The sequence below is a fragment of the Schistocerca serialis genome, chromosome 12 (assembly GCF_023864345.2).
Source record: "Schistocerca serialis cubense isolate TAMUIC-IGC-003099 chromosome 12, iqSchSeri2.2, whole genome shotgun sequence".
Lineage (NCBI taxonomy): Eukaryota > Metazoa > Arthropoda > Insecta > Orthoptera > Acrididae > Schistocerca > Schistocerca serialis.
Window position 1 is genome coordinate 64,187,739 of NC_064649.1, and position 23,145 is coordinate 64,210,883.

At 47.0% G+C, this 23,145-nt stretch overlaps 1 protein-coding gene across 1 annotated transcript in view; it reads right to left on the minus strand.

The window, feature by feature from the left end:
• Positions 1-17,051, minus strand: part of LOC126427936 (uncharacterized protein DDB_G0285291-like) — a 33,726-nt gene extending 16,675 nt beyond the window's left edge. Inside the window, exon 1 of the mRNA XM_050089828.1 lies at positions 16,952-17,051. Coding sequence (XP_049945785.1) covers positions 16,952-17,051 — 100 coding nt within the window. The remainder of the gene's footprint in view (positions 1-16,951) is intronic.
• Between the last annotated feature and the right edge of the window lie 6,094 nt (positions 17,052-23,145).

Below are 23,145 nucleotides of genomic sequence, written 5' to 3' on the forward strand. Positions count from 1 at the left end.
TACTGGCCGCAAAGCTTAGCACTGATTCGAAGAGTGCGCAGTGGTAAGTTCGTGTGACTGACAGAGGAAGTCTGTATTGTCCTGAATTAATCCTTGCCAGTTTATGTAGTAATTTTTCTGCCTTGTTTGTTGTTATTCTGATATGTTCATGGAAGTTCAGCTTCTCATCTATGTATACGTCCAAGTAGCGGGTTACCGTCATTCTCTTTATGTTGTTGTTCTGTATTTTAATAGATGGATTGCGTCTGAGTTGCCCTTTGAGCAGTGTGTATGTTGTTTTGTTGCCCGCTATCTTGAGTTTGTTTGTGTTGCACCATTGTGTTATTGTCTGCAGTGTGCCACTCGCCTTCTCCTCTAGCTGGGCTCTTGTATTTGCTGAGATGACCACCAGTAGGTCATCTGCATAGGCGACAGCACCGTCTGTCCTCATATCCTCCTCCAGCAGTTGCAGGAGAGGTTCAAAAATTATGTCCCAGAAGATGGGTCCACAGATCGATCCCTGCGGGCATCCCTTGGTAATTTTCCTTATTACCTTCCGGTTGCCCACGCGCCATTCCACTATTCTGTCTCTGCAGTAGTCTAAAAGACTGTTGTATAGGGCTGCGGGTACTTCCATCTGGCGTAACCTCATAAACAGTGCTGGCCACCACAGGTTGTCAAATGCTCCTGCGATGTCTATCATGATTGCCAAAGAGTATGTTTTATCTGTGTTTTGTGTGATTTCTAAAGCTCTGTTTATTGCATCATCGATGCTTTTCCCTTTCCGAAATCCAAACTGGTGGGGATTCATTCCAAGTAGGGTTCTGTGAGCCTGCAAGCGGTCACACAGTAGCCTCTCTTGGATTTTTGCCATGGTGTTTATGAGGCATATTGGTCTGTAGGATTTCGGATCTGATTGGTCTCTGTCTGATGATTTTCGTATGATGACTGCATTTGAGGTTTTCCAGACTGTCGGTACACGGCCTAGCCTTAAGGCGTCGTTTAGTAGTTCTGTTAAGTATGGGGTGATCTGTGGTGCTAGCCTCTTAAGCACTTCTGCATGGATCCTGTCGGGTCCAGGTGCTTTTTTATTCTTTAGCTCTCTTATCGCTACCGCAACTTCCTCGTGCGCAAAGGGACAGGTGACGGCGTCGGTGTTATACTGTTCATGAAGTTCTTGTCTGAGTGTGATCTGTTCCTGTGTGTCTGAGTCTGTGGCATCTTCCGGGAGGAGTTTGTTCAGCAGATATTGTGCTGTGTTTCTCCATCCCACTGTCATTGTGCCGTCTTCCTGCCGTAGCGTGCTTAATGCCAATGGGGTCTTTATTTTTTCTGTCAGGATCTTGTATTGTTCCCCCCAGATATTCTGTTGTGTGTGTGTGGTCAAGTAGCTCTCCCAATGTTGTTTCCTGGTCTGAAATAATGTCTTTTTGAAGAGTTCTTTGGCTTCCCTATATGCAGCTAGTCTCAGTAGTTTGTCTCTTTGTATCCATGTCCTCTGGTATAGTTTTCGTTTCCTTGTCATGTCACGTTTGAGTCTGGTTAATTCGTCTGACCATGGTGTTTCCCGTTGTTTGCTGTGTGTGTGCGTAGGTATTGCTGTTTCTTGTGCTGTTTGGATGATTTGTGTCAGTTTGTGTGCTCTGTAGTCCACGCTTCCCTGTATGTTGTATATATTCTCATTTTGAACAATTTGTTGTAGTCTGTCCCAATTCGCTCTTTTAAAGTTGAAGTGTGTTGTATTGTGTGTGGTGCGATAATTGTTTGTTGTGAGACTTATTTCTATTATGTTGTGATCACTTGTGGTCAGAGAGTCGTGTATGGTCCATCTTTGCAGTCGTCCTAGTGTTCTGTCATTCGCCAGAGTAATATCGATTTTGGTGGCAGATCCGCCTGGACCTCTGTATGTAGGTGTAGGTCCGTCTTCATTTATAATATGTAGTTGTGTCTCCTGTATGACGTCGTTGACTTTCCGTCCTCTGTCGTCCGTTCTGTCCGAGTGCCATAGTGTGGATTTAGCGTTGATATCTGCACATATAATTAGGTTCTTATTTCTAGAGTATTCAGCAATGTCTTGTATCATATGTAGGTATGGCTCTATGTCGTCACTGTACTGTGCGTATAGTGATGAGACCACCCATGTGTCTCGACCCTTAGTTATTTCTGCTGTTGCCAGATGACTATTACATAGCTGCGTAATCTTAGTGATATTTAAAGTTTTGTTGAGGACAACTATGGCAGCCTTGTAGTTTCGTCTGTCTGAGATTGTGACAGCGTCCCAGGGTAGGTTAGTTAAGTTTCCCTGGGTTGTCACATAAGGTTCTTGCAGGCAAAGAATATCCGCCTGCAAGTCCAGAGCTACTCGCGGCAGTTCTGCACTAACGAGTGTGCTTCTATTAGCATTAAGTTGTATTATTTTCATGGGTGTTTCACATGAAGGTAGAATTTGTGTCCTGTTTGCGAGTAGTCAAAGTCAGTTCTGCCATGTGCCCTCACTTGGTCCTTGTACACTTGGTGTGGGTTATATGTTTCCCCCCTCCGACTACACGCTAGTATGACTAATTTTTCTAGCTCTGCTGGGTCTGTAGGTATGTTTGCGGTCTTTAAAGTCATTCTGTCAGATTGTTCAGTGGTCGGGAAGCATACATAGCTGCCTAATGGGTGAAGTAGTCTGGTTAGCAGTCTTTGTGCTGTGATGAAAATATCCTTATATTCTAGCCTACTTAGTCTTAAGTTTAGTTCTACATTGTTGTAGTCAGCATGCCATGGTGTTTGGCCGACTTTTCTCTTCTGCTCTTTTTCTACATATGGGATGATTCCGCTATATTTATCTCGAAGTGCAGATGTCACCGGTGTGGTGTCTTGTTCCGTCTTCAATGGTGGTGAGGCTGATGAGCTGTTACCTGCGGCTCTTCTTCTTTCACCTTTACTTTTTCTTATGTTTACACTACCTATTGCACTGTCGTCACCTTTCTTTTTGCTATCACTATCTGTACACTCATCGTCACTATCGTGATTACCCGTAAGTAGGTTTGTGTCAAGGACTACTACCTTTTTCTTATATGTCTCGTTACATCCGGTCATCTGTTGTGTTTCATTATGTTGTTGAGGTGTTATGCGTTGCTGCGAAAGGTGGATATACACTGTACTAGTGCCGACATTGTGCATGCTCTGTTGCCTGTGTCTATGTCCCTGTGGTACTGTCAGTGTGATCATGTGATGTATCTGACCCCAGGAATGTGTCAATAAAGTTTCCCCTTCCTGGGACAATGAATTCACGGTGTTCTTATTTCAATTTCCAGGAGTGTATTTATTTATTATATCGTTTTGGCATCTGCCACCATCAGATCAAAACTTAGAACATCGTACTTAATAAAGAAATAAATAAAGCGATGTGATGGTTTTTCACTAAATATTTACAATGATCGTGCACTCACGCACAAATTTGATTGGTTCATTAATTTAACAGAAGTGCCAACTGAAGATGGGTAAAGGTGTCGAAACGTGTTTGGGTAACTCATAATAAAAGAAAGAATGTACTGTTTTGCAGAAGACGGTAAGCTGATACGTAAGGGCAGTGAGAGAGGAGCTCTCCATTCTGTGAGGAGGCGGAGGGTGGAGGGTGGTTGATTACGCGGGGAGGGGCAGCGGCGCCGCACGCAATGGCGTGAAGCTGCGTGTACGCAGGCGGCGGCCTCAGGATGCGTGCGGTTGCGTCTGGGGCCGGGGAGAGGCGGGGTTGCCAGACTGCGCTGCGTGAGTGAGTGCGTGCCACGACGCAGTGCGCAGTCCCTCAACGTACGCACGTATGTCGGAAGGCAAGTGGATGCGGTGCCAACTGGGGCACTCCTGTAAGCGATTTATATAAGCAGGCGACGCATTTGTGTGAAGGAAAATGACATTGCAAGAAACTCGTTACGGAATCAAGAGAGACATTCAGCTGTTAAGAGCCCAAGAGCGGGGCCAGGGTTCGTACCTGCGGAGGGGGGGATAGGGGAGGAGCTGGCGAGGGGGACACAGCTTTTTACTGTCTCTCCTCCGCCCCCCAGATATAGCATACCATAACGTCCAACCGTAACGCGACACAGAATTTTAATAATAAAATAAATAAATTATATGAAAAGTTTTAATACAGGTATAATAAGTGTAGAGTGCTTTTGCTCTTTTCTTAGGACGGGGGGTGTCATGACTCCACGACCCCCACCTTCGATCTGCACAATACCTGGCATGGAGACTGTCAACTGACCCTCAACATAAACAAATAATGAGCTCCATACCTAAATCAGACTAATATTAATGATTAATGTGTCTCTTCCACTTACTGCTCGCCATGTTTCAGTCAGGTGATCGGCAGAACGCTTATTTGATAGCCATTTACAGATTTTTTGCTCTAACGCTGCATAAGGCAACTAGACGTCTTGAATCTTGATATTGGCACAGCTCTGCGTGGAATTTGCATAAGTAGATCCTCGATTTCCATGCGAATGCTTAGGGCATGCATGTTGTATGCATTCTCGCACGTTTTGGCTATTTGGAAAGCAAATGCGTCGATATAACTGATTTGGTCAAGATAACTGGACGAATTTAGATATTTATAATGTATAATATATAATTTTCTGGTGTCGGTGCCTATATTGCAATAACTTACATGATACCACATTTTATTTGTTTCTTTTTTTCGTATGAGTTACGCGGAAAGTGGAGAACATCAGTAATTTCGCGATTTTTGTTAGCGTCTGTTAACTTCATAGTGAGCTCATACGTGCTACTTTGCCCCGGTAGACGCCGGTAGAAGTCAGTATACTTCGTCTGAACAACATTAAATAAAAAAGGGCCCTACTGCGCCTAAGCGATGTTGCCCCATATACAGCGAAGGCGTGAAAAGCAGTTACTATTTTCTACTGTAATCTGAAGTACGTTACATGTTTAGCCCACGTGCTACGTTGTATAGCTGAAACAGTACTTCTGAAATAAGACAGTCTGAACACGTTGATATTCTCCACTTTAAAATATGACAATATGAATGCCCTGATATCTTCCACATTAAGGTAAATAAACGCACAAAATACGATGATTTGATAATAATTCTTATAGCATTAATTAAGCCATACTATGGCTGGTTTCCCTATTGATAGTGATTTTGAAAACACCTGCCACGCGGGATTAGCCGAGCGGTCTGGGGCGCTGCAGTCATGGACTGTGCGGCTGGTCCCGCCGGAGGTTCGAGTCCTCCCTCGGGCATGGGTGTGTGTGTTTGTCCTTGGGATAATTTAGGTTCAAATGGCTCTGAGCACTATGGGACTTAACTTCTGTGGTCATCAGTCCCCTAGAACTTAGAACTACGTAAACCTAACTAACCTAAGGACATCACACACATCCATGCCCGAGGCAGGATTCGAACCTGCGACCGTAGCAGTCGCGCGGTTCCGGACTGAGCGCCTAGAACCGCGAGACCACCGCGGCCGGCGATAATTTAGGTTAAGTAGTGTGTAAGCTTTGGGACTGATGACCTTAGCAGTTAAGTCCCATAAGATTTCACACACATTTGAACATTTTTTGAAAACACCTACCAGTGACGTCGATTTAGAGATATATTGCTAGATTTAGCTTAACCACCACAACGTATTTTAAACAGATGCGGTATACACTGCCGTCATAGACTGTGATAATTTTGATGAAGTCGGTAGGAGTCCGCAAATTCTCTCAGCTTGATCTGACTTTGCCTAAAGTTTCTTGTCTTTAAGTATGCAGCTGTTATTTATTGTCACGTAGAAATGGCTGTCTCTACGTAGCGAAGTGTTCTATCTGATAAACGTTCGAGCCTAAGTGAAGAGAATTTGGAGACATTGGTTGTTGTGCACTTCTTCAAAAGAAAATAGAAACATCGAACTGAGTTTTGATACCGCTTATTTTAATTGTTTTGCCGTCTCATTGTGCATGTTTAATGATGTGACACTGAGCGGATAGAAGCATGGTTCAAATGGCTCTGAGCACACCTGAGGTCATCAGTCCCCTAGAAGTTAAAACTACTTAAACCTATCCAACCTAAGGACATCACACACATCCATGCCTCTAGCGGTCGCGCGATTCCAGACTGAAGCGCCTAGAACCGCTCGGCCAAACCAGCCGGCCATCGGAAGACAGTCCCAACGTAATCCACAGCCACACTTCGACGGGCAATACAGGGACGCCTGTATTGCCCGTCGAAGTGCAACACGCATCGAACTCCACCGCACAAACTGACAGCGGCACTTGTGCAAGACAATGCACGCACGTTTGCGTGCTTGCAAGCTGCACCGTAACACCGGTTATTAATGTACTGACATTTCACATTTGCAATGGCTTACTTCCTGGTTACATTAACCTGTGGTCTTGCAGTGTTAGTCACTGAAATCTGTTATCTAGACAAATGTATTCTCGAAAATTTCATTACTCTACATTAATTATTTTCTCATGCTCCAATTCTTTTTCCCGTGTGTGTATTTTGCTAGCATTGGGAGCATTCAGTTCTCCCGTGACAGAGAAAACGGGGTGTCGAAGGTTCGTATCGCTTCACCGACTTTACATGCCGTCCTTGGGTTACGTTAGGTTCCAGCAGTTGTGGCTGCACCGCCAGTCTGGACCCCTGTTACACACACACACACGCGCGCTCGACGTCTGGTAGGTACGTAGAGGTGCAGTTGCGTGGGTGTAAGCGGACTCGGACCGCCTCGCTCTGACCCGGGGCCATCAGTCAATGGCTCCCGCGGTATGAGTTGTGTCCGCCAGCGGTGCGGCCGGCCGCCGCCAAATAAGGACATAAATCTGGAAGCGGCCCGCGCTCCGCATGCACAACACAGTGGCCGGGGTCCGCGCACGCGCCCAGCGGCTCTCGCTGGCATTGTGTGTGTGTGTGTGTGTGTGTGTGTGTGTGTGTGTGTGTAGATTGGGCGGAGGGGGGGGGGGGGGGCGCACGTGCTGCGGCAGCCCGGCCGATATGTGTTGTGCTGTGAGCCCGGGAGAGCTCAGTCAACTACCGCGACATCAGTGTAAGTCACTTAGGAATTAAACACGTACGAAGGTCACTTCAAAGGAAATGCAATTTTTTTTTAAAAAATCCATCTTTTATTCTACATGTTTGAAAGTTTTACAGTGTGTAGATGCATCCTTTAGGAACAATATTTTCATTTCTCCACATAATTCCCATCCCTCTCAACTGCCTTACGCCATCTTGGAACCAGCGCCTGTATACCCGCACGGTAAAATTCTGGACCAACCTGTTGGAGCCGCTGTTTGGCAGCGTGCACGAGGGAGTCATCGTCTTCAAACCTTGTTCCACCAAGAGAGTCTTTCAGTTTCCCAAAGAGATGATAGTCACACGAAGCCAGTTCAGGACTGTATGGCGGGTGTTTCAGTGTTGTCCATCCGAGTTTTGTGATTGCTTCCATGACATGTGGCCGTGCATTGTTGTGCAACAGGAAAACATCCTGCTTTTGCCGATGTGGTCGAACACGACTCAGTCGAGCTTGAAGTTTCTTCGGTGTCGTCACATATGCATCAGAATTTATGATAGTTCCACTTGGCATGATGTTCACAAGCAAGAGTCCTTCGGAATCGAAAAATACCGTAGCCATAACTTATCCAGTAGAAGGTGTGGTTTTGAATTTCTTTTTCTTGGGTGAATTACCATGATGCCACTCCATTGACTTCGTCTTCGTCTCTGGTGAAAAATGATGGAGCCATGTTTTATTACCTGTCACAGTTCTTCCAAGAAATTCATCTCCACCATTCTGGTACTGTTCCAAAAGTTTGCTGCAAACCGTTTTTCTTGTTTCTTTGTGAGCCACTGTCAACACCCTGGGAACCCACCTGGCACAAACCTTTCTTAACGCCAACACTTTCAGTATTCTGCAAACACTTCCATCCCCTATCCCAACGTAGCGCGATAATTCGTTCACTGTGATGCGTCTGTCAGCAGTCACCAATTCGTTAAGTCTCTGCACATTGTCTGGAGTGTGTGCATTACGAGGCCTGCCGCTGCGAGGACAATCGTCAATATTGTTGTGCTCGCTCTCATCATGTAACCTGCTTGCCCACCGACTAACTGTACTGCGATCGACAGCAGCATCTCCATACACCTTTTTCAACCTCTTGTGGACGTTTCCCACTGTCTCGTTTTCCCAGCACTGGAATTCTATGACAGCACGTTGCTTCTGACGAAAGTCAAGTGTAGCAGCCATCTCGAAGACATGCTGTGACGGCGCCACTCACGGGAAGAGTTTGAACTAAGTTTGAAAACAAGCGGGAAGGATGTATCTACACACTGTAAAACTTTCACACATGCAGAATGAAAACTGTATTTTTACCAAAATAGTGTGCATTTCTTTTGGAGTGACCCCCTCAGAAGTAAAGAGAAGCCAAGGCGAAATGGGAGCAGGGAAAACATGAAGAGACCGAAAAAGAAATGGTCGCCCGGAAGAAGTGATTCGACATATACACTGCCGAAAAAAGAAAAAATAGTACGCCCTTTGACAGATTTCCAATTCACTCAAGATTTATTTTTGCAACGGCGCATATGGAGTATATGAAATGATTAGATTTACAGATAAATAGCACAAGTGGTTCTGAGGTATCAGGTGTCGACCGATGCTGAAACACCCATTCTAGTACATGATGTTGCCTCCAAGGGCGGCAATGAAGGCTCTGACTCGGGCATCCAGTCGATTGTACAGATGGCGAATAGTGCCCTCGGATACGTTATGGCACGCCTGCTCGACATGTTTGCGTAGTTCTGTAAGAGTTGTTGGTTCACGAGTGAGCCGGCCGGGGTGGCCGAGCGGTTCTAGTCGCTACAGTCTGGAACCGCGCGACCGCTACGGTCGCAGGTTCGAATCCTGCCCCGGGCATGGATGGGTGTGATGTCCTTAGGTTTAAGTAGTTCTAAGTTCTAGGGGGCTGATGACCTCAGAAGCTAAGTCCCATAGTGCTCAGAGCCATTTGAACCATTTTTTCACGAGTGATTTCTCGTCTCATCGTATCCCACACGTGCTTGACTGGAGAGAAGTCCGGAGACTGCGCTGGCCAAGGTAGTTGCTGCACGTCTTGCAGAGCACGTTGTTTCACAGGCAGTGTGTGGCCGGGTGTTATCCTGTTGGAAAAACACATCACCTTGCTGTTGCAAGAACAGCAAAATAAGAGGTTGTAAGGGACACCTGATCCCTCGACCATAGATGCTAGTATCCGACACCCAGATCGATACAAGACAGAAGTCGATTGTCGAGCGCTACAGGAGACATTGAGACTAGTGTCGAGTGAGCAGTAGTACTGGAGAGACGGGCAAGCATGGTGGTCGAGTGAGTAATAAACGGTAAATTAACCGGAGTATGACAGATGAGCGCGTCCCCCTGATCGTCGTCGGGTGGACCCTCATCGATACCGATTCGCGAGTGATATGAAACCAAAAGTGACAAGTTCAAATGGCTCTGAGCACTATGGGACTCAACTGCTGTGGTCATAAGTCCCCTAGAACTTAGAACTACTTAAACCTAACTAACCTAAGGACATCACACACATCCATGTCCGAGGCAGGATTCGAACCTGCGACCGTAGCGGTCGTGCGGTTCCAGACTGAAGCGCCTTTAACCGCGCGGCCACTCCGGCCGGCCAAAAGTGACAAGTGCCGAGTTACGTGTTTCGCGTCAACCGCGTCGGCCAGCAACAACCATGGATTGCAGTGAGGATTGTCGTGAATGTTAACCGTCATCATTACGTGTGACGAAGTATTTAAAATCAGCAACCAGTAAAATATATAAAAAAAAGCACTCCGCCTTCAGGCCACGAGTGGCCTACCGGGACCATCCGACCGCCGTGTCATCCTCGATGGAGGATGTGGATAGGAGGGGTGTGGAGTCAGCACACCACTCTGCCGGTCGTGAGGTGGTATTCATGACCGAAGCCGCTACTATTCGGTCGAGTAGCTCCTCAATTGGCATCATGAGGCTGAGTGCACCCCGAAAAATAGCAACAGCGCGTGGCGGCCTGGATGGTCCCCCGCCCAAGCGCCGACCACGCCCGACAGCGCTTAACTTCGGCGATCTCACGGGAACCGGTGTATCCACTGCGGATAGGCCGCTGCCAACCAGTGAAAGATATAACCGTAACTAAACGTGTACGGCGAAGGTAGCAACTGCCTCAGAATTTGTGTGTTAGTAGAACATCGCAACCTTTGTGGTCCTTAATAATAGACAGACTTTCAATCATACCACTATTCAATCTCAAAACAGCCGCACTCGGTTGAAATACCCCCGAAACCACAGCAGAAAAACCGATAGCCTTTCTTCCATTAAGCACACGGTCATATAATCGTAATAATTGTTTGGCGGCTTCGGTAAATCACGCAAAATCCAATAAAGGGACGAAACGGGGGTGTTTCAAGGTCTAACAACATAATGTAAGCACCGAGCGCTGGTTAGCATCCACTTCAGAAACCCGGAAGGTGGGCGAGAGTTGTAGCTTGTTCCCGGGTTCGATTCCCGGCGGGGTCAGGGATTTTCTCTGCCTCGTGATGGCTGGGTGTTGTGTGCTGTCCTTAGGTTAGTTAGGTTTAAGTAGTTCTAAGTTCTAGGGGACTTATGACCACAGCAGTTGAGTCCCATAGTGCTCAGAGCCAAGTTGTAGCTTACTACACCCCGGACCATAAGGCCTGGGTTGGGGCCATTGCGTGCTGGACGAATGCAACAGAAGTGTAGCACTGTGTTTACATCGTACGAGAAAACAAGTCACTGGCATGAAGGCAGAACTGCTTTCACAGCTGTAGACGACGGCGCGCCGTTCCATTTTCCAAGTGATGCGACCCTCTGACGGCACCTGTCGAGCCGTGCGCGTTGATTCTGTGACGTCAGTGGAAGACTGGCTAGAGATGCGCGTGCCCGTAGTCCCGCCGCTAATAATCGGCTCGAAACAGCTCGTGTTGACACGTCTGGGCTCACAAACCTCTTATCTGTTCTGCGGCTGCTGTACTATCTGACAGTGCTGCATTTAGAATACGAAAGTCCTGGCAGGTGTCTGGTTGCGTTGACATCCAGAGCCTCGTCTAGAGGTATGAGACTGTTCACATGACTACGGATGCCAGAATCGTTGCAGGAACTGATGCAGTACGTCCAACTTGTGTGGCAGTTCTCCGAAAGGACCATCGCGTCACTCGGAAGGTCACAATTTGATCCTTTTCAGACTCGCTCAGTTGGGTGTTGGGAGAAACAGTCTGTCTCTGTGGTATGATTGTCCGCTTGCTTCACACGTTTGCACCACACGGAGCCTTCTGGCTGCGAGCTTTTGTATTGACGGATGAACACAGAGCCGCTGTGGTAGCTACTCCACTACGCTAGCTGTTGACGGATGAGGATGAAACCATTATCAGTACCTCTACTGTACCCCAGGCGGCATATGCCGTCATCGGACCAAAATCGACGTCGTCTTTCCAAGCGTACAAACATTTTTCCGATCGTGTAGGAAATTGAAAAGAATCTATGATGAAATTAGAAGCAGGGACGTCAGCATAAAGAGTGCCAAGGGAATTCTACTTTTAAGCGCAGACGAGAGAGCAAAAACTGGCTCTGAGCACTATCGGATTTGACATCTGAGGTCATCAGTCCCCTAGACTTAGAACTACTTCAACCTAATTAACCTAAGGACATCACACACATTCAAGTCCGAGGCAGAATTCGAGCCTGCGACCGTAGCAGCACCGCGGTTTGGGACTCAAGCGCCTAAAACTGCTCGGCCACAGCGGCCGGCTTGGATAATACCTTCGTGTTGTGTCGCTCTTCTCTTTTTTTTAATTTTAATATTTTTTGTCTTGGAGTGTGTAGTGAATGGGTATATTAGATTGTTAGCGGTATAAGCGCATATTTTGTGAGTGCTGGTACCTTAATATGTACCCACTTCAATGAGTTGGTTATTTTTTGTCTGGATGTAACAGTCGTCCCGCAACGTGTAACATAATGTGCAATATGATGTTTTCCGCATGGTCATAATTGCATGAGTGAGGGTTCTAACCTTGTCATTATAGACTAACCGTTTTGCGTACACTTCAGTACCTGACCTAGTTCAAATGGTTCAAATGGCTCTTAGCACTATACGAATTAACTTCTGAGGTCATCAGTCGCCTAGAACTTACAACTACTTAAACCTAACTAACCTAAGGACAGCACACAACACCCAGTCATCACGAGGCAGAGAAAATCCCTGACCCCGCCGGGAATGGAACCCGGGAACCCGGGCGTTGGAAGCGAAAATGCTACCGCACGACTACGAGCTGCGGACGGATGTCTCCATTTTATGCAAAGTGCTTCGATGACCGCCCCACACGTCGTCTTTTGGTGCTGCGAGTTGTATTGTTCTCTGCTTTCTCCCTGGACTCCACCCACTGTGGTTATGTCGATTTGCTTGAAATTAGCGTGCGTAATATTCTGTGATGAGAGTGAGCACTCCAGATGCTCGAAGGAAGTAACTGATGGCGAAAAACTGGCAACAGCCTATGCGGTACTCTGTATTACCAGTACTCTCTCTCTCTCTCTCTCTCTCTCTCTCTCTCTCTCTCTCTCCACACACACACCAACTGTTCTGACGAGATACAATTAGGTCGAAGGGCATCGGCGTAACAGTTTCCTGCCAGACGACCGGATGTGTCGGGAGATTAATTATCGGCTTGTAGATTACGTACTGACGAGCCTTCTTGTAACAATCTAAAAACGTGCCAAATATTTCCCTAGACAGGCGTAATGGGACTTTACAAGTATGTTTCACACATTCTAATTACGAAGTTGCGGGCGTGGTAACTGATAGAGATGACAGACGAACGCATTGAGTAAATAAAAACACACACGCACACACACACACACACACACACACACACACACACACACACTCGGCCTCAATATTTTTTGATCTGGATGTATTCCCCTGGAACCTGTATTGATCTCATATACAGGGTGAGTCACCTAACATTACCGCTGAATATATTTCGTAAACCACATCAAATACTGACGAATCGATTCCACAGACCGAACGTGAGGAGAGGGGCTAGTGTAATTGGTTAATACAAACCATACAAAAATGCACGGAAGTATGCTTTTTAACACAAACCTACGGTTTTTTAAATGGAACCCCGTTGGTTTTGTTAGCACATCCGAACATATAAACAAATACGTAATCAGTGCCGTTTGTTGCATTGTAATATGTTAATTACGTCGCGAGATATTGTAACCTAAAGTTGACGCTTGAGTACCACTCCTCCGCTATTCGATCGTGTGTATCGGAGAACACCGAATTACGTAGGGATCCAAAGGGAACGGTGATGGACCTTAGGTACAGGAGAGACTGGAACAGCACATTACGTCCACATGATAACACCTTTTTATTGGTCTTTTTGACTGACGCTCATGTACATTATCATGAGGGGTGAGGTACACGTTCGACGGGCGTTTCATAGGACGTGGAGGACGCATAAATTGGCCAGCCCGTTCTCCTGATCTTACACCTCTGGACTTCTTTCTATGGGGTACGTTAAAGGAGAATGCTTACCGTGATGTGCCTACAACCCCAGAGGATATGAAACAACGTATTGTGGCAGCCTGCGGCGACATTACACCAGATGTACTGCGGCGTGTACGACATTCATTACGCCAGAGATTGCAATTGTGTGCAACAAATGATGGCCACCACATTGAACATGTATTGGCATGACATGTCGGGACACACTCCATTCCACTCCGTAATTGAAAACGGAAACCACGTGTGTACGTGTACCTCACCCCTCATGGTAATGTACATGTGCGTCAGTGAAAAAGACCAATAAAAAGGTGTTAGCATGTGGACGTAATATGCTGTTCCAGTCTCTTCTGTACCTAAGGTCCATCACCGTTCCCTTTGGATCCCTACGTAATTCGGTGCTCTCCGATACACACGATTGAACAGCGGAGGAGTGGTACTTAAGCGTCAACTTTAGGTTACAGTATCTCGGGATGTAATTAACATTTTACAATGCAACAAACGACACTGATTACGTATTTTTTTATATGTTCGGATGTGCTAACAAAACTAACGGGGTTCCATTTTAAAAAACGTAGGTTTGTGTTAGAAAACATACTTCAGTGAATTTTTTTATGGTTTGTACACTCCTGGAAATTGAAATAAGAACACCGTGAATTCATTGTCCCAGGAAGGGGAAACTTTATTGACACATCCCTGGGGTCAGATACATCACATGATCACACTGACAGAACCACAGGCACATACACACAGGCAACAGAGCATGCACAATGTCGGCACTAGTACAGTGTATATCCACCTTTCGCAGCAATGCAGGCTGCTATTCTCCCATGGAGACGATCGTAGAGATGCTGGATGTAGTCCTGTGGAACGGCTTGCCATGCCATTTCCACCTGGCGCCTCAGTAGGACCAGCGTTCGTGCTGGACGTGCAGACCGCGTGAGACGACGCTTCATCCAGTCCCAAACATGCTCAATGGGGGACAGATCCGGAGATCTTGCTGGACAGGGTAGTTGACTTACACCTTCTAGAGCACGTTGGGTGGCACGAGATACATGCGGACGTGCATTGTCCTGTTGGAACAGCAAGTTCCCTTGCCGGTCTAGGAATGGTAGAACGATGGGTTCGATGACGGTTTGGATGTACCGTGCACTATTCAGTGTCCCCTCGACGATCACCAGTGGTGTACCGCCAGTGTAGGAGATCGCTCCCCACACCATGATGCCGGGTGTTGGCCCTGTGTGCCTCGGTCGTATGCAGTCCTGATTGTGGCGCTCACCTGCACGGCGCCAAACACGCATACGACCATCATTGGCACCAAGGCAGAAGCGACTCTCATCGCTGAAGACGACACGTCTCCATTCGTCCCTCCATTCACGCCTGTCGCGACACCACTGGAGGCGGGCTGCACGATGTTGGGGCGTGAGCGGAAGACGGCCTAACGGTGTGCGGGACCGTAGCCCAGCTTCATGGAGACGGTTGCGAATGGTCCTCGCCGATACCCCAGGAGCAACAGTGTCCCTAATTTGCTGGGAAGTGGCGGTGCGGTCCCCTACGGCACTGCGTAGGGTCCTACGGTCTTGGCGTGCATCCGTGCGTCGCTGCGGTCCGGTCCCAGGTCGACGGGCACGTGCACCTTCCGCCGACCACTGGCGACAACATCGATGTACTGTGGAGACCTCACGCCCCACGTGTTGAGCAATTCGGCGGTACGTCCACCCGGCCTCCCGCATGCCCACTATACGCCCTCGCTCAAAGTCCGTCAACTGCACATACGGTTCACGTCCACGCTGTCGCGGCATGCTACCAGTGTTAAAGACTGCGATGGAGCTCCGTATGCCACGGCAAACTGGCTGACACTGACGGCGGCGGTGCACAAATGCTGCGCAGCTAGCGCCATTCGACGGCCAACACCGCGGTTCCTGGTGTGTCCGCTGTGCCGTGCGTGTGATCATTGCTTGTACAGCCCTCTCGCAGTGTCCGGAGCAAGTATGGTGGGTCTGACACACCGGTGTCAATGTGTTCTTTTTTCCATTTCCAGGAGTGTATTAACCAAGTACACTAGCCCCTCTCCTCACGTTCGGTCTGTGGATTCGTCAGTATTTGATGTGGTTTACGAAATATATCCAGCGGTAACGTTAGGTGACTCACTCTGTATACTCCGCAAGCAGCCGCCAGTGCGTCGTGGAGGGTGCCCTTTACCACTTCTATTCGTTTCCTTTCCTTTTCCACTCGAAAATAGAAAGATGGAAAGACGACTGTCTATACGCTTCCGTATGAACCCAAATTTTATTTTCGTATCTTCGGAGTCCTTATGTGAAGTTTATGTTGGCGGCAGTAGAATCGTTCTGTAGTCAGCTTTAAATGCGTTTCTCTAAATTTTCTCAAAAGTGTTCTTCGAAAATAACCTCGGTTTCCCTCTAGGGATTCCCATTTCAGTTCTCCGAAGCATCTCCTTAACACTTGCAGTTTGTTCGAACCTATCAGTAACAAATGTAGCCCACCTCTGAACTGCTTCGCCGTCTTCCTTTAATCCGATATGGTGTGAATCCCAAACAACCCACCAGCATTCAAGAACACGTAGCACTGGCGTCTTACATACGGTCTACTTTACAGACGAGTCACAGTGTAGCAGAATTTTTCCAATAAAACGAAGTCGACGATTCGCCTTCTCTGCCACAATCTCACACTCCCGTTCCATTTCATATCGCTCTGCAAAGTTACGCAGAGATATTTAAACAACGTGGCTGCGTCAAGTAGGACACTATCAGTTCTGTATCCGAACTTCATGGGTTTGTTTCTCCTACTCATCCGCATTAACTTTTCTACAGTTACAGCTCGGAAGGACGACGGTTCAATCCCGCGTCCGGCCATCCTGATTTAGGTTTTCCGTGATTTCCCTAAATCACTCCAGGCAAATGCCGGGATAGTTCCTCTGAAAGGGCACGGCCGACTTCCTTCCCCATCCTTCCCTAATCCGATGAGACCGATGACCACGCTCCTTCCCCAAACCAACCAACCAACAGTTACAGCTAGCTGCCATTCATCAGAACAACTGGAAATTTTGTCTAAGTCATCCAGTAAACTCTTCGAACGATGACATACGCAGTGCTGCCCATCCGTTCCGCTAGATCATCTATGTATATGGAAAATAATAGCAGTCCTATGACACTTCCCTGGGGCATTCCTGACGACACCCTTGTCTCAGTCGAACTGTCGTCGTCGAGGATAACGTACTGGGTTCTATTACTTCGTAAGTCTTCCAGCCACTCAAATATCTGGGCACGTATCCTCAAGTTCCCGACCAAGGTTGTTGTGACGTTGCCTTTGGTTTGCAAGACAATAGTCGGAACATGTCCTTTCCCACGCATTCCCAATCGAGAATCCGTGTGCCTCTCCACCAGCTCGTTCAGATTTGAATGGAAATAACCCAGCTCCAACATGCGCTGAATCTCTGACAATGAACCCTGATCTTCAGGTTGTTGTTGTTGTTGTTGTTGTTGTTGTTGTTGTTGTCCAGAGACTGGTTTGATGCAGCTGTCCATGCTAATCTATCCTGTGCGAGCTCCTTCATCTGCCAGTACCTACTGCAGCCTACATCCTTCTGAATCTGCTTAGTGTATTCATCTCTTGGTCTCCCTCTACGATTTTTACTCTCCGCGCTGTCCTCCAATATTAAATTGGTGATCCCTTGATGCCTCAGAACATGTTCTGCCAGCCGATCCCTTCTTCTAGTCAAGTTGTGCCACAAATTTCTCTTCTCCCCAATTCTATTTTATATCTCCTCATCAGTTACGTTATCTAACGATCTAATTTTTAGCATTCTTCTGTAGCACCACATTTCGAAAGCTTCTATTCTCTTCTTGTCCAAACTATTTATCGTCCATGTTTCACTTCCATTCATGGCTACACTCCATACAAATACTTTCAGAATCGACTGCCTGACACTTAAATCTATGCTCGATGTTTACAAATTTCTCTTCTTCATAAATGCGTTCCTTGCCATTGCCAGTCTACATTTTATAACCTCTCTACTTCGACCATTGTGAGTTATTTTGCCCCCAAAGTAGCAAAACTCGTCGACTACTTTAAGTGTCGCATTTCCTAATCTAATTCCCTCAGCATCACCCTATCTTCAGGATAGATCGCGAAATGTAAAAAAGATAATTTCCTTAGTTTTAAGTCCTCTGTATGCTCTCTGGTATAAATTATCCGCCGGCCGCGGTGGTCTAGCGGTTCTGGCGCTGCAGTCCGGAACCGCGGGACTGCTACGGTCGCAGGTTCGAATCCTGCCTCGGGCATGGGTGTGTGTGATGTCCTTAGGTTAGTTAGGTTTAAGTAGTTCTAAGTTCTAGGGGACTTATGACCTAAGATGTTGAGTCCCATAGTGCTCAGAGCCATTTGAACCATAAATTATCCAGAACGCTATGTAAAACTTACCGAGCGGCGGATCAGGCAGTAAAAAATTGAAGCGGGTAGTATTTTATTGTCAATAGACAAGCGGTAATAGCGGAATGAATCGATCTGAAGGTCTCGGTAACTTCGAACCGGGGCTAGTCATGTGAACTGTGTAATAAATCCATTAGGGGCATTCCATCCTTCATTCAGTGCTCAAGTCGACTGTTGGTGATATGATTGTGAAATGAAATGGAAACGCGAACCAACAACCACAGCAAAAGCAATACCAGAGGCAGACTTCATGTACTGACGAACACGGAGCGTCGAAAATTGCTGAAACCTGGTTGTACAAAACAGCAGGAAATCCGAGGGGGGGGGGGGGTGTAAATCACTCACGAGTTCCAAAGGGCTACCAACAGTCGAGTTGGCACAATGATTGCGCGTAGGGAACTAGAAATAATGGGGGAAATCGGTCCAGCAGCTCCTGATAAGCCACACATTTCTACAGTCAGCGCTAAGCTAGCCTTCAGGTGAAGAGCAACGAGTGAATTGGAGTGATCAGTCACGCTGTACGCTGTGGAAATCAGACTGGAGGGTTTGGGTTCGAAGAATGTCTGGGGAACGGCACCTGTCATAATTTGTAGTGCCAATAGAGAAATAGGAAGCAGATGGTGTTGCGATGTCGAAATATTTCTCTGTACTTATTGCGGTTGAGGAAACGCTACATGCTGAAGGTTACGAACACGTTTTAGAGCACAGTGTACTGCTTGTAGCAGAGGAACAGTTCGGAGACAAACATAATTTTGATCACCATGACAACACACCTTGTCCTAACGCAGCAACGTTGGGGCAATGGTTTGTGGACAGTAACATTGCCGAATTTGGACTTCAATGCACTGAACGCAATGGGCCATCTTTGGCGTGAACTAGAACGTCGACTTCCCTTTTTGATCCCAGTCTCCAACATCAGTACCTTCCCTGGTTTCGGCTTCTGAGGCTGAATGTGCGTTCCTCCACAGACTGTCAGACACGTCACTGACAGGCTTCAAGCCGTCATAAATGCAAAGGGCGCACACACCATATACTATTGTCCACCTACTGCACCCTCAACTGGGGGAAGGGGGGGGGGGCAAGGGCGGAGTTGGCCCCCCTCCCTAGCTCTAAGAAAAGAAGTGTAGTGAGGCATTAGGTATTTTTCTTACAAGAAAATGATGTAGAAGTCGGTTCTATGCTCATTTTCAGCAGGGTCGGAACTGTACTTTTTTAAGGATACAGGCAAAATACACTGATGAGAAAAAATTGCAACACCACGGAGGAGTTTTGTAGCATAAACGAAAGTTGGGAGGCGTGTTACTACATCTCAAAGATTAGCTCAAAGCCGGCCGCGGTGGCCGTGCGGTTCTAGGCGCTTCAGTCCGGAACCACGCAACCGCTACGGTCGCAGGTTCGAATCCTCTACATCTACATTTATACTCCGCAAGCCACCCAACGGTGTGCGGTGGAGGGCGCTTTACGTGCCACTGTCATTACCTCCCTTTCCTGTTCCAGTCGCGTATGGTTCGCGGGAAGAACGACTGTCTGAAAGCCTCTGTGCGCGCTCTAATCTCTCTAATTTTACATTCGTGATCCCGGACGTATATGTAGGGGGAAGTAATATATTCAATACCTCATCCAGAAACGCATCCTCTCGAAACCTGGCGAGCAAGCTACACCGCGATGCAGAGCGCCTCTCTTGCAGAGTCTACCACTTGAGTTTGTTAAACATCTCCGTAACGCTATCACGGTTACCAAATAACCCTGTGACGAAACGCGCCGCTCTTCTTTGGATCTTCTCTATCTCCTCCGTCAACCCGATCTGGTACGGATCCCACACTGATGAGCAATACTCAAGTATAGGTCGAACGAGTGTTTTGTAAGCCACCTCCTTTGTTGATGGACTACATTTTCTAAGGACTCTCCCAATGAATCTCAACTTGGTAGCCGCCTTACCAACAATTAATTTTATATGATCATTCCACTTCAAATCGTTCCGCACGCATACTCCCAGATATTTTACAGAAGTAACTGCTACCAGTGTTTGTTACGCTAGCATATAATCATACAATAAAGGATCCTTCTTGCTATGTATTCGCAATACATTACATTTGTCTCCCTCGGGCATGGATATGTGTGATGTGCTTAGGTTAGTTAGGTTTAAGTAGTTCTAAGTTGTAGGGGACTGATGACCTAAGATGTTAAGTCTCATAGTGCTCAGAGCATTTTTGATTAGTTCAAATGCCCGAGGCAGGATTCGAACCTGCGACCGTAGCGGTCGCGCGGTTCCAGACTGTAGCGCCTAGAACCGCTCGGCCAGCTCGGCCCGGCCATCTGAGAGATGATTTATTTACAAATTTCTCGCCAGTAGTGTCACAGTAGTACTAGTAGCGTTACAATGTGGACTCAAATGAGGTTTGGTTTAAATACATGCTGTAACGGTCGTGATCGTTGACTACCCTTGACATCTGACGCGATGAGTTGGTCACGAAGGCGACGAAGACACCATTATCAACATCTCACTGAGTTGTAACTAGGCCGTGCAGTAGTGTTAAGGGAAGCTGGATACTCTTCTGAGCTACCGTGGAAAGGCTAGGCAGGTATGTAGCCACTCTACATTATTACTGGCACCGGTGGTCACAGGAATATACTGTTGTAAGAAGACCGGGCTCCGTACGGCCATGTGGCAGTACCGAGAGGGTACCTCTCGCACATCGTACTACATCGGCCGCAGCATTTCGAGTGGCAATTGGCACCACACTGCTGAAACGAACTGTTACTAGAGGACAGCTATGAGGCAGACGCCCTGTAACGTCCATTTTACTGACCTCAAACAACCGCCATTTGTGACTCCAGTGACGTGAAGGGAGCGCTCATTGTAGGGCAACGTGAAGGCCTGTTGTGTTTTCTGATGAAAGCTGGTTCTGCCTCGGTGTCAGTGATGGCCGTGTGTTGGTTAAAAGGAGGTGAGATGAGGACTTGCAACCGACCTACCTGGACCGTAGACACTCTGGACCTACAGCTGGAGTTACGGTCTGGGGTGCTCTTTTGTATGACAGCAGGAGCACTCCTCGTGGTCATCCCACGCATCCTGACTGCAAAATTGTACGTCAGACTAGTTATTTGACCTACAGTGCTGCCATTCATGAACAGCATTCCAGGGGGTGTTTTCCAACAGGACAACGCTCGCCCACCTACCGACGTTGCAACTGGATACGTTCTGCAGTGTGTCGAAGCCTAGACGTGCTCGCTCACCAAATCTCTCTGCAATCGAGTACATATGGGATATCATCAGACGATAATTCCAGCGTGATCCACAAGCATCATTAACCGTTGCTGTATTGCTCGATCAAGTGCAGAAGGCACAGAGTTCCAACCTACAAAGTAATATACGGCATCTGTAGAACGCAATTCATGGATACTTGCATGTTTGCATTCAACGTTTTAGCGGGTTCACCTGTTATTAATGAACCAGCATTTCACGTATGGAAAGGCTTATCTCGCACTTACATTAACCTGTGATCTAGCAGTGTTACTCATACAGTTCCAATCTGCCACGAGGTTTCATATCAGAGCACCGCGCTGCAGAGTGAAATATTCATCCAGATGGTTTTGTTACGAGTGGAACAGGGAATTGTATCTATGCTTTATAGATCTAGAAAAGGCATATGACCGGGTTCCTATGAGGGAGTTATTGCCTGTTCTACGAGATTATGGAATAGGAGGCAAACTTTTGCAAGCAATTAAAGGTCTTTACATACCTAGTCAGGCAGCAGAGTTGACGGTAAATTGAGTTCATGGTTCAGAGTAGTTTCAGGAGTAAGACAAGGCTGCAACCTGTCTCCACTGTTGTTCATATTATTTATGGGTCATATGTTGAAAACAATAGACTGGCTGGGAGAGATTAAGATATGTGAACACAAAATAAGCAGTCTTGCATATGCGGATGACTTAGTTGTGATGGCAGATTCGATTGAAAGTTTGCAGAGTAAAATTTCGGAGCTAGATCAGAAATGTAAGGACTATGGTATGAAGATAAGCATCTCCAAAACGAAAGTAATGTCAGTGTGAAAGAAATATAAACGGATTGAGTGCGAAATAGGAGGAACAAAGTTAGAACAGGTGGACGGTTTCAAGTACTCAGGATGCATATTCTCACAGGATGGCAACATAGTGAAAGAACTGGAAGCGAGGTGTAGCAAAGCTAATGCAGTGAGCGCTCAGCTACGATCTACTCTCTTCTGCAAGAAGGAAGTCAGTACTAAGACTAAGTTATCTGTGCACCGTTCAATCTTTCGACCAACTTTGTTGTATGGGAGCGAAAGCTGGGTGGATTCAGGTTACCTTATCAACAAGGTTGAGGTTACGGATATGAAAGTAGCTAGGATGATTGCAGGTACTAGTAGATGGGAACAATGGCAGGAGGGTGTCCACAATGAGGAAATCAAAGAAAAACTGGGAATGAACTCTATAGATGCAGCAGTCAGGGCGAACAGGCTTAGATGGTGGGGTCATGTTACACGCATGGGAGAAGCAAGGTTACCCAAGAGACTCATGGGTTCAGCAGTAGAGGGTAGGAGGAGTCGGGGTAGACCAAGGAGAAGGTACCTGGATTCGGTTAAGAAGAATTTTGAAGTAATAGGCTTAACATCAGAAGAGGCACCAATGTTAGCACTGAATAGGTGATCATGGAGGAATTTTATAAGGGGGACTATGCTCCAGACTGAACGCTGAAAGGCATAATCAATGATGATGATGGTTCTGATACTAGACCAAGGAGAAGGTACCTGGATTCGGTTAAGAATGATTTTGAAGTAATAAGCTTAACATCAGAAGAGGCACCAATATTAGCACTGAATAGGGGATCATGGAGGAATTTTATAAGGGGACTATGCTCCAGACTGAACGCTGAAAGGCATAATCAATGATGATGATGGTTCTGATACTTGTCTTGGATTGCTGTTAATACCCGACGAATGCTGAACGGATACTCGGCGCCTACTGATTGAGTGGAGAGTGGATGGTCTTATATCCGTGTCTGGAGGATTGGTGTCCACTTGGAAACTATATGAGTGACGTATGGCTGAAGCGCAACATTGTCCGTGTCGTATGTTGTCTGACCATAGCTGTGTTTCGCTTCTGTCACTGCTGAACCGGCCCTCTCTGTGTACAGCTATATATCTTACGTCCGGAGGACACAGGAGATAC